Source organism: Polypterus senegalus, chromosome 2 (assembly GCF_016835505.1).
Source record: "Polypterus senegalus isolate Bchr_013 chromosome 2, ASM1683550v1, whole genome shotgun sequence".
Lineage (NCBI taxonomy): Eukaryota > Metazoa > Chordata > Cladistia > Polypteriformes > Polypteridae > Polypterus > Polypterus senegalus.
The window spans coordinates 293308753-293320737 of record NC_053155.1 but is presented as its reverse complement, the minus strand read 5'-3'; the positions used below and the strand labels follow the sequence as shown (position 1 = coordinate 293320737).

General features: G+C 38.8%; 1 protein-coding gene across 15 annotated transcripts in view; it reads right to left on the bottom strand.

Annotated features, from left to right (window-relative positions):
• Window positions 1-242: 242 nt before the first annotated feature.
• nbeaa (neurobeachin a) overlaps window positions 243-11985 on the bottom strand; it is an 894135-nt gene continuing 882392 nt past the window's right edge. For all 15 annotated transcript variants that reach the window (XM_039745777.1, XM_039745778.1, XM_039745781.1 and 12 more), the window contains one exon: window positions 243-2086. In XM_039745777.1, the coding sequence (XP_039601711.1) occupies window positions 1996-2086 (91 nt within the window). In that variant the 3' untranslated portion in view covers window positions 243-1995. The remainder of the gene's footprint in view (window positions 2087-11985) is intronic.

Sequence of the window (11985 nt, the reverse complement as noted above, 5' to 3'; positions counted from 1 at the left end):
AGTGCCATACATTTCACCTTATTCATGCCACATGTTTTAATATTAAAGCAAAACATTAACACATTGTGCAAACACAAGAATAAATTAAAAAAACAAAACAGGTTTAAAATAAGGGATATACAGGAGCAGCCATGGTGCTTGGGACCATACAAATCTGACACTGAAGTACTCAACTGTATACTCTAATGCAGTGTCTTTCAACGTGTTGTAGTACAAACTTTCAAAGAAAAATAAAAAGTCAATCACAGTTCTTTGCATATTTTATTTTTCTTGTTTTAACTTCCAGCTCACACACATCTGGCATATTTTACATCTTTGCAATAAAACATGGTTACAATAGCTTTAGGATTTTATATATCCAAAATATTTCACTGTGATCTCTGGATGACATTAACCTGTTTTTAAGTTTTATTCTTTTGTTCCAGATGCTTAAATAGTCCCCCGAATTCTAAGCTACAAACTCATGATATTGCTTACTGACTTGTGGTTGTACAACTTAATCATTACATTGGTTCCCCCGTTATTTTATAGTCTATAAATACAAACAACAATGAATAAAGAATTCAGTGCTAAAATTTACTAATACAAGGTGAATGACAAATAAGTAATCACAGCAATAAATAATGATATGTATCCGGTGCAAAGTGCCAATACAAAGATTCCATTAATTAACTTTTAAATAAATGTCTGCAAGTGATTGTATTTTTTTTTTTTGAGAAAGTTACATTCCCATTACATGCCTCATAGCCCTACCAACACAATATGTACATCTATGACAAAACAGTCACCAAATATACAAAGAAACGTGAAGAATCGGAAATGATTTACCCTGGATGTGTTTTATAAGCCGGCTGTGCAAGAAGATTCGTAAATAAAAACCCAAGTGGAACTCTACAGGAAAGAAAGAACTGGTGCCTGAGAATGACCAGACAAACCAGACCCGCGAGGAAAGCACCAATGCGGCCCTCGTTTACCTTCACATCATTCTAAAATGAAGAAACATAAATTTCCTTTACACGGTGCATATATAATATCATATATATCCACCAAAACCAAATCATGATAGACAATAGATGGCCTTTACTTATTAGATTTTCATTTGAAAAGAGCAAGGTACTCAATAATATGTTAGATTATTAAAATTTATAATCAGGGTTCAAAATGTTCTCAGTGAAATGAGTGCACATTTACATGGAAGTAAAAATCATTGATCACACGATGTGTCATTGGTTATGTTGTTGAAGGGGGCAGATTCCGAACTCACTCTTCAGTACCCTCAGGTGGGCACAAGTTAGCAAAGCCGCTCGAGACAGTCATTCGACAAAGTAACGTCTCGATCTCGCCGTCCGTCAAGCTTTTCTTGGCTTTGTAATGCATCTGTTCGACCAATACACCAGATTTACAATACATGCACAATGGAACTTCACGCCAGGATAAGAAACTTTTTTTTTTCTTTTTTTTTTGTTCTTTTATACAAGGTTTTACTTTTACAAAAGTATCCCTTTACGATGTGCATCTGATGTACAAAGTATCAAATGTGTTTTTTTCACAGCTTGAAAAATATGACTGAAATAAGAACAAAAAGAGTAGTGTAAAATATTTTACGATTGTTTCTTTATTTGTGTATGCATGTAGAAGTTCATTTTTCCCTCAAAATGTTTTTTTTTTTTCTTCCAAAATGTGTTCAATGAAGGTTTGCACTTCTCCCAAATAAATAATCAGAAGTATGTCTGCCAGAATCAACCACTGTTCATGAGTTTACATGATAAGAGCTACAGCAATTAGCAGCTGGCGTCTAGGCATGAATTAAGAACACAAGCGAGGATGGTACTGGACTATAATGGACTGCTATTGCTGGGCGTGATGGAGCGAGGATCAGAGGGCTTGATACTGAAGTTTCCATTTTTCTTTTCTTGTTCACTGGTTGTTCCCTGCTGTACTTGTGCTATCGGCTCGCCCCTGCCATTCCCAATGCACTCACTACTTGGTCACGGTTCAGTATCTGTTCTGATGTTCATAATGCCATCGGTTAAAATCAATGTTAAAAGCAACAATGCTTCCAGAAGCCATTCCAGTAATCAGAGTCCTGAAAAAGAAACAAAGCTCTATTAGAAGTGAACATCACAAAAGAAAACTGAGAAAAGGATAAGAATGAAATGAATGGTTTTAAAGTGAAGTACATGTATGACAGGGCGGGACCCACTGGGCACCCGCCAGTCCATTGCAGGGCCCACTCACACTGATCCAGTTCAAAGTTCCCAGTTGATTCATTGTAGTCTAATGAGTTGCATTCATCTTCAAGCATTTGCAGTTCCAACATCAAGTCAGATTCACATGTCACAGAATTGTCATTTAACACAAAACTATAATAACATCTGAACACATGCAATACCAATGATGATATCCAATGATACTACCAGTGTTGGAATAAACCAGGTGCTGGGCCCACTACACTGGACACTTCTGCCTTTAATATATAACAGCGGGGCAGAATTATATGTAATACTAGCCATCCCCCGCGGCTTTGCCCGTGTAGTAGTAAAACAGGACAAACTTTAAAAATCAATAAACAAACAGGTATCGCTAGCTAAGTGGAGGCAAGGTCTGCTCCAAAACGTGGCCAGAGGTACAGCGATTCGAACGGAGGCTGGCACGTGAGTGAGGAGGGCCCTGCCCAGATCCCTACTCCTGACATCACACTTCCCACTCCCTTTGGCCTGCAGCCTCTCTCTCGGATTACCGTGAATAAATTGCTCATACAAGTGAACTATGATACTTAGCGTGATGACAGAAGTCGCAAAATCAACCGGAATGTTGAAGCAAATTATAGAAAAAAACCCAGTCTAAATCCGTTAAGTAGTTCTCTCATGAAAAGCAGACAGACGGACAGTGGATATTTATATATATATATATATATATATATATATATATATATATATATAGTGGCGGATGGCCGGGATGCCCCTCATCATTTGTTCCGTGGGTGCAACCATGGGCAGCTCAAAACCTCCCGCAGGATGCCTGTTGGGATCTGGGGTGGCTGCCAGGGGGCTCTGCATGGGTCTCTGTGCCCGGGTGGACGAGTCTTCAGCCCCACCCAGAAGTGCAACTGGAAACAGGTGATCAAGCAGCTGAAGCACTTCCGGGTGGGCTATAAAAGGGGCCAGCAACCACCACTCAGTGGTCGGGAGGAGGAGAACGAAGCTTGATGGGAGGAGTGGTGGTGCAAGTAGGGAGTGTTGTGTTTTTGCTTGTGCTGTTTGGACTGTGTTGTGCCTGTGGGGTTCACAAGGAAGACGTGCCCCACAGGTAAAGAAAAATAACACCTTTGGTTGTGTTTTTACATGTGCCTTTGTGTGAGTCTGTGCCGGGTCGGGCGCAATATAGTGCTATATTACAATATATATATATATATATAAATAGAGAGGGAGAGATATTTGTAATCATTTAACTTGAATTACTTTCACTCAAACTAAATCTCGGCCTCCACACTCTGATTCTATCTAATGTTTTTAAGCTGATTCTGCTTTTCCTGCCTTTCCAGTGCTGTTGTGTACAAAATGGATTACCTCATCAATGATGGGTTACTGCAAAACGTGGAGATTAAAATGAAATCAAGCAGACACTGTGGCTGATTGAGTGAATGTACATGCGCTGGCAGTGATTTTTAACCTCATTGATGAGAGTTTATTAATGGGTGAGTTTACAATGGTGCACCAGGTTAAAAACTTTATCTTGACAGTGAAATGAGCAGACCACCTGTGATTCACAAGGACATGTCATGTGGTCTGCAAAGTGACTTTTAAATTGTTTTCAGTACCTAAATGTTTATTAAGTGCTGCTGAGAAGGAAAGGCAACGTTACACAGTATTAAATTCTTTGTCCAAACTTTTTTTAATGTGCAAATATCAAAATCAAAATAATTGTTTATTTTTGAAAAAACAATAAAATTCATTAGATGCCACATCGAATAATAGACTATTGTTTTCAGATCAAAGATTATTTACTCATTACTGCTTTTGTTTTTATTTGCATTTTCCGTACCGTTCCGTTTTCTGAATTGTATTGAGCTGTACTTGTGGTGGGCGGCACGGTGGCGCAGTGGTAGCGTGGTAGAGTTTGCATGTTCTCCCCATGTCTGCGTGGGTTTTCTCCGGGCACTCCGGTTTCCTCCCAAAGACACAATGGTTAGGTGGATTGGCGATGCTAAATTGGCCCTGGTGTGTGTGTGCCCTGTGGTGGGTTGGCACCCTGCCCAGGATTGGTTCCTGCCTTGTGCCCTGTGTTGGCTGGGATTGGCTCCAGCAGACCTCCGTGACCCTGTGTTCGGATTCAGCGGGTTGGAAAATGGATGGATGTCCTTGTACATTTATATTCATCCATTGGCCACTTTATTAGACACATTTAGGAGGTACCCCATTTTCCCACAGGAAAAGCCCACATTTTTCTGGACAAGCTGCCAGCAACATTCCTTAGGGAGTTTGGTCCATAGCATTATACAGTTGCTGCAGATATTTTGTCCAAAGTCATGCTTTCAACTTTCCCTTCCACTTTATTGCAAGGGTGTTTTGTTGGATTGATATTTGGGGGCTACACACACCTTTGGATGAATCTGAAGTTATTGTCATGTGTTTGGGACCAGCTTGTGAAACAGTGTATATGAAAAAAAGGAATACTTTGACTATAAAGGAACGGATGTTGGCAAACAATGGCATTCAGATAATATCTGGCTGGTATTCTGAAGCATTCCCCACAACCAGACTGTACCTTTTTACACAGGGCAAAGTGGATCCAAGATTTCATGCATTTTACAAAAAATTCAGGCCCAAATATTTTCATGTAACATCAGGAATTAGAATTTTTAGAATGGTGGACATTACGTGATCTTTCTTGTCCCGTTTTGGTGCCCACAAGCCCCTGTAGCCTCACCTTCATGTTCTTAGTTATGCCCTCCTGCACGCAATTGCTGTAAAAAGCTGTTAATTGAATATTTGTGGCCTTTCTATTAGCTTTACCAAGTCATTAATAGACTGTTTTTGTCATCAGAGCGGCAACTCATCAGATTATTTTTTAGTTTATAGCGCCATTCTCTTTAAACTCTAGTGACTCTTGTACTCCTGAGATGCCCCATGTCTGGGACCAACATTTATACGACAGCAAAGGGCTCTGATATAAAGCATTCTGTACATTCTGCTGTTTAAACAAACAACAACTAAAACAACTGGCCATGTTAAGTTGCTGCACTCATTGACTTGCATCCACAGAATTGGCTGTTTAGGGGAACATCGTAGTTTTTCTTAATGAACAGGCATACATAATCAAATGGCTAATGGTTGTATATTCCCAGAGATGCAAAACCCTCAGGATGACCTTGAAATTGTACAGAGCAAAATGTTCTAACCATTAGAACTCAGATTTTTACAGTATGTGGAGTTATTCTTGGGAAAATGCAAAATATAACTGATGGTGGAGAAGGACAAACAAACTGTAATTACTTTTACTTCACTATTGGCACGTAGACTTATCTTGCTCAACTGGAAGAATCCTAGCCCACCTCTGTTAAGTCAGTGGGGGAAATGATGTTGTATACAACTTGAATTTGGAAAAAATCATATTCTCACGTAGAGGATCTGTGCAAAACGTTTTAAAACCTGGCAGGATCTGATCAATAACATTTTAGAATACGCATTTAAATTGAGGAAGTGGATTCTCTTCCCTTATTTTATTTATGTATTTACTTATTTTTCCTACTTTTAAAGTTTTACTCTGTTGGCCTAGCTCTCTCTCTCTCTCATAAGTGGGGTTGATTTGATTTGAACTTAATTTTGTAAAATTTGCTTTACTTACTTGTATGGAATGTTATTTGCATTTAATAAATTTAATAAAATGTAAAGTATATATATGTAACTAATGGGCTTCCATGTTTCAAAGAAATGTATTTTGACATTTTACCTTTATTTCTTGTTTTTCTATGTATTTAAGATATCTGTACTTTTGCTGTTTTAAGGGTAAAACCTTTTAACTTTGTGTATATATTTTGAAAACATATGTGTTTGCCTAAAGTAAAACTGATGAAGAGTATCAATGTAAAAATCCACTGTAAAAGACAATGTTTAAAAATTAGTTTGACATTTAAAACATTAGCATTCGTAGGAAGGCTTTATAAAGAACTGAGACAACTGGCACTCCCATTAGCCATACGTTTTGTGAGCTCACGTTTTTGACTACCGTGTTGCAGGAGTCGAGAGCCCATCTCGGCAACAACAGTAATAATCTAAACCAGACACGGCCCATCTCAAAGAACACTGCAGCACATGGCCACACTTACTCATACCAGGACACTTCACAGCAATCAATAAAACTAATTGCATCCTTAAAGGTCAGGCCTGTCCAACTTTTCTGGCATGAACAGTGACTTTTTGTAAAAGTGAAAGCTGCCATTGGCAATTTCTATTTAGGCAACCATCACCCACAGGCACAAAAAAGTTTTCTGTACTTCATATTTCAGAAGCTTACATTTACTTTTAACAAGAGGCTGTGAACTCAATTCAGTTCATCAAGGCTTTGTAATATGGTGTCTACCATTACACGTTTCACTAATGAGGCAAGTCCTCCAGGTGCTTTTGGTCTTTGATTTGTTCAAATTCTTGTCAGAGAAGGAAGGCTCACAGCAATATGTTGAGCCAAATGACAATATTTTAATTGCCGCTGCTCTATGATTGCCGTGCCTTTATGAAACTACAATGCTTAAAAGACTTTGGGGAAGCAGAATGCAGCTTTAGGAGGTTGTCATTTTTAAGACTGACATCTCCTGTTTCCACATCGGCACTACTGACAATAGGCAGCTCACACTTTTGCCCGTTACTGTGTGTTCACCAGCTTAAACAAATGGTAAATGCAAAAAGTTGCAAAATCTTCCTTCATAAAAAGTGTCTCCTAAAGACAAATGGCCAGAGTTGATTAAATGGATTTCTTTCAGTGGCTGAGGACCTTTGGTATCAGTGGAGGATTTCTGAATGTTTTCTGTCACTATGTGGTCTTACATGCAGTGGTATGCCGGGGTGGTAGGTAACATGAGTGCAGGAGATGCTAAATTCATTAGGAGGATTGGCACTGCTCTGAACACTGGCCTGAGACGTTACAGGTACAGAAAAAGAAGGTGGCTATCATGAACAATGTCTTGTACCGCCTGAATGACAGCTTTAGTTGATTTGAACTGTATTAATAACAAGATGTCCCCTGCGGCTTTGCCCACGAAGCAGTGAAAAAGGACAAACTTTAAAAATCAATGAACAAACAGGTACTACAACTAGCTACGGGGGGGAAGGTACACTTCAACACATGGCAAGAGGTACAGTGACTCAAACGGAGGCTGACGCGTGAGTGAGGAGGGCCCCGCCCAGCTCCCTACTCCTGAAGTCCCGCCTTCCCATGCCCCTCCTCTCGGCCCACAGCATGTCTCTCAGATTTGCGCTAATAAGTCGCTCCTGCAAGCGAACTCTGATCCTTAAGGTGATTGAGAGAAGTCGCAGAATCAACCTGAATATTCAAGCAAATTATAGGAAAAAACCCAATCTAAATCTCTTGTGAAAAGCGGACAGACATACAAACAGACAGACGTTAGATTTTATATACTGTATGTAGAGATTTACTGAGTTCTTCTAGTGCTTCATCTTGTGCGTCTACTGTGAAACTTTGGTGTGTTAGCTGCTGTAACACTGCTATTTACTCCTAGGATCAATAAAGTCATCTATCCGTCAAGAATATACTTGAAACGAATAAGATAAATACATAAGAAAGTTCCTAAAGAACAAAGAGCTCGGCATACTGTTCTGTCATTGTTGAGGCTCATGGTTTTGGGTGGCTTTTTGTAGATGAAGTAGTTCTTGATTGCAATGGAAATATCAAAACTGTTAATTTAAGGCACAAGTCAGGATAGTGTTTGCAGAAATTTCTTTGAGAAAATTACAAATAGAATTTGTAGTTGAACATTTATCACTAGGGCCTACCAATTTTTCCAAAAGGACTGAGAACCTTTTGTATCTTGTAATGCACAATACAAACTGATTGGAACCTCTTGTGATACGGCAGAAGCCCTATGTATTGACAAAGTGAAACAACAGCAACACAAAATGTATTTTCATGTTTAGTGAGATAATAAACACTTATGAATGACACTTAAATGGACATTTGCATTTTTTAAGAGATCTGCATAATTCTTTGAGCCCAAATGTGTCGGTACAGATATGCTTGCAGTACACTTTATTAAGAATTATTCATTAAGGATCAGTTTGAGGTATCAAGATATTTCAGCAAACATGTAAAACAGATGGCCAATGATTTACAAAGATCTCCATCACTTCTCTGTGTGCTATTTGCTTCTCCCTTGAAACCTGCATGTTTAAATCATCCATCCTACTTTCTGGGCAGCAGATTGCATCTCACCTCTGAAGGTAGACTACTGCCAAATTACTGTAAAGGTTTCCATCCAATCAGAGGCTGCATTACTATCCAGCGAAGTGGTTCTTACACTTTTTTTTTTTCGTGCGACCCAGCTTTGCATGTTCTTGTGTACCACAATTACCACAGAACAACAGCTGATCATTGTGCTGTTCCTCCAAATGATGCCTACTAGGGTGATGTTTGGTGGGTTATCCCCCTTTAGAGAATTGTTGCCAACTGTTGTCTGTTTATTGGGGGGTTCCACCATAGAGAATCATGGCCAACTGTCGTCCAGGGGGTTTGTTTCTACCATACAAATGGTGACCCATCGCAAGGCTTTCCTTAAACTGTTTGCGACCCTTTCTCCATCACTACAATTATAATTCACAGCTCAGCATGGCCCAGTTATAGACATCTTGTGACCCAATGTTTAAGAAACACTGATTCAGAGGATCATTTGCAATCTGGTAGATCACTGGACATCAATCTGTGGCAACTTGAGGCTATATAAGTGATCAATGGGTGGCACGGTGATGCAGTGGTAGCGCTACTGCCTCGCTTTAAGGAGACCTGTGTTCACTTTCCTTGTCCTCCCTGCATGGAGTTTGCATGTTCTCCCTGTGTCTGCGTGGGTGTCCTCCGGGTGCGCCTGTTTCCTCCCACAGTCCAAAGACATGCAGGTTAGGTGCATTGTGTGTGTGTGTGCCCTGCGGTGGGCTGGGCAGGGCTTTTGTTCCTGCCTTGCTCCCTGTGACCCTGTGTTAGGATATAGCGGGTTGGACAATGACTGACTGAATGATAAATGATGTTTAATGTTTCTGAAGATGAAGTTCTTGTTGGGGATATCTAGACTCTGGTATATCTAGAATCTGTGCGTTAGTTATTGCGATCTTGCATATTTCTAAGAGAAAATGGCTGTGAGACGTTTCTCAGCAATGGAACCAATAGAGCTTATCTATACAGTGACCAGGGTTATGGAGATTTCTGTGTACATGAGTGGTGCTGATCATCAGATAGTATTAATGACTGGCTACGTGTATTTTTCTATTAGAGCTGAAGCAGATCACCAATGGTTTTTATTTAAAATAAAGTATAATTTTTCTGTTTTACTGGCTTGTGTTTAGCCTCTATGGCTGATGCGTTAGCTGTGCTTTTTATATACAAGGAAATGCTGTTTCACTTTACTAACTTTTATGAACTTTTATGTGCTCAGCAAACCTTTTTTTAAGAAAATGACATTTTAACTTTTTATTGTATTTTGTTTCACCTTTAGAGTGGATGCACTACAGAATGGTTGCATAGTACCGTTCCACATTGCTGCTTTCCCAGACAGCTACATTAGTTCCCTTTTATCAGGAATGCGAAATATACTCGAATATAAGTCAAGTTTTTCGGCACCCAAAATGTGCTGAAAATCGTCACCCTTGGCTTATATTCGAGTCAGGTCCCACTGCCCCCACCAACCCACACGTGTTCAGTCTCTCCCTGTGCATTCCCTGTGCAGCGAGGAGTGAGAAAGAGAGAGAGAGAGTGACACACACAGCCACAAACACGAGCAAAGGAGAGAGAAGAAAGAATGCACCAGGCTTGTTTTTAAAGAGGCAGATTCAAGCATTGTTTTAACCTCATTGTATTTAATGAAGACTTTTTTCTATTGGATTTTAACCTCCACTTCACTTCTGTTTACAGCGATCGGTTTGTAGCGTGCATTGTTGGAATGTTACTTTTCTTGGTGGTTTATTAAATTACGGATTTTTCAAATGTTAATTTTTCTCCTTGTGCTTAAAACTCATTAAAAAAAGTGTTTTTAGCAAGCGGTTCGTAGCGCTATAGCGTGAACTCTTGCAGTGTTAGTTTTCTCTGTTGTTCAAGGTTTTTTCAGTGTTATTCAATGTTTTTAAATTTAGTTTACAATTACGCTGTGCATTCTATGGTATAATTAACTATATTTGTGCTTAAAAATCTTTAAAAAATATATATTTACATACAGTCTGGAACGGATTAATTGTATTTACATACAATCCTATGGGGGAAATTACTTCGGTTCACGACCAAATCAGGTTACGACCAGAGTTTTGGAACAAATTACGGTCGTGACCCGAGGTTGCACTGTACCTGGTTTGGTCTGCGGGTGGTAGAAGAACTTCTGCGGGCTCTCTATGGTGCTGTGCAGCCTCTGTGAGACTCATTCCGGGCTGTGTGCTCAATTAATGAGCTGATACCTCAATGAAGGTATGGTAATTTTATCGGTAGTTATTTTGATTATTGAAACTTACCAGTAGCTGCTGCATTTCCCACCCTAGGCTTATACTCAAGTCAATAAGTTTTTCTAGGTACAATTAGGTACCTCGACTTATATTCGGGTTGGCTTATACTCGAGTATATACAGTATGCAGGAAATTTCTTAATAACTAAATTATAAAAGAACACTAGGCAGTTGCTGATTCAGGTAGATAGATGCAAAAACATTTTATGTAAAATTGTGTACTGTTCTGTTACATACTGTATAAAACATTTCATTTCTGACATTGCACCTATGTCAAAATGTAGCTATTGAATATGTTGTGCTTTCCTTTCTAATCAAAAATCTAATATATGTTGAATTCACATTTATGTAGTGAAATGCAAGTAGTGAAAACCAATTATAGGGTACAGGAAACTAAGCTTCAAATCTGAGCAACACATTCAAAGACTGACTACGATTCTCAAACAAACACCAGCAAAACGTGATAACTGACTCCCTTAAAAATAAAACCTGATGTGAAAATAAAACATCTAGTTGGACTTAATGATTGAGCTTATATATGCCACAGAAGCAGCAGATAATTGTCAGTCAGTCAGTAGTCTGGCTAGCTGAGAATGTGGCTATTATGTGGTGCATATTTGGGTACAGTCATTTTCCCAATGAACTCGTAGCAGGTTGTGACCTTCAGGTTGGAGGATGATGGTTTAGCTTGTGAAGGAAAAGTGCAGTACCCAATGAAAGTGTACCTTGTGTGAAAGGGGCACCACTGCAATAAAAGCTTCAAGGTGTCTTGCTGTGATCATCTTCTAGTAGACCAACAAGTAACCATTCTTCATTTCATATATTGCTTTTCACAGAGTACTTGTAAAACTAAAGATTTGCAACTTTAGTGATTTCAAGCTGTTAAGAAATATATGCTGCTATTCAAAAAAATGTGTTTAAAAAATTAAATGGCAACAGTCAGGTGAGCCCTAAAATACATAAAGGGCATGTGCCCACAGCCGATAATAAAGTGGAAATGTGAATTATGGTGCTAGTTATTTAAATAGTTTTAAAAAGTTAAAATCACCCAAAGTATTATATTTTCACAAACTTGCATATAATAAATATGCTCTCTGCTGGAAGGTTAGGGCTAAGTTTGCCTATGAAATTAGAATTTATTTGTAGTAATATAAATATATATTAAAATATGATAATATATTAAAGGATAATTATAATGTATATTTTTAAAAGGAATTATAAAATAATACTAGGCAACTGACATACACTTTTTGCACAGATTCTAGTTTTTCCTTTGT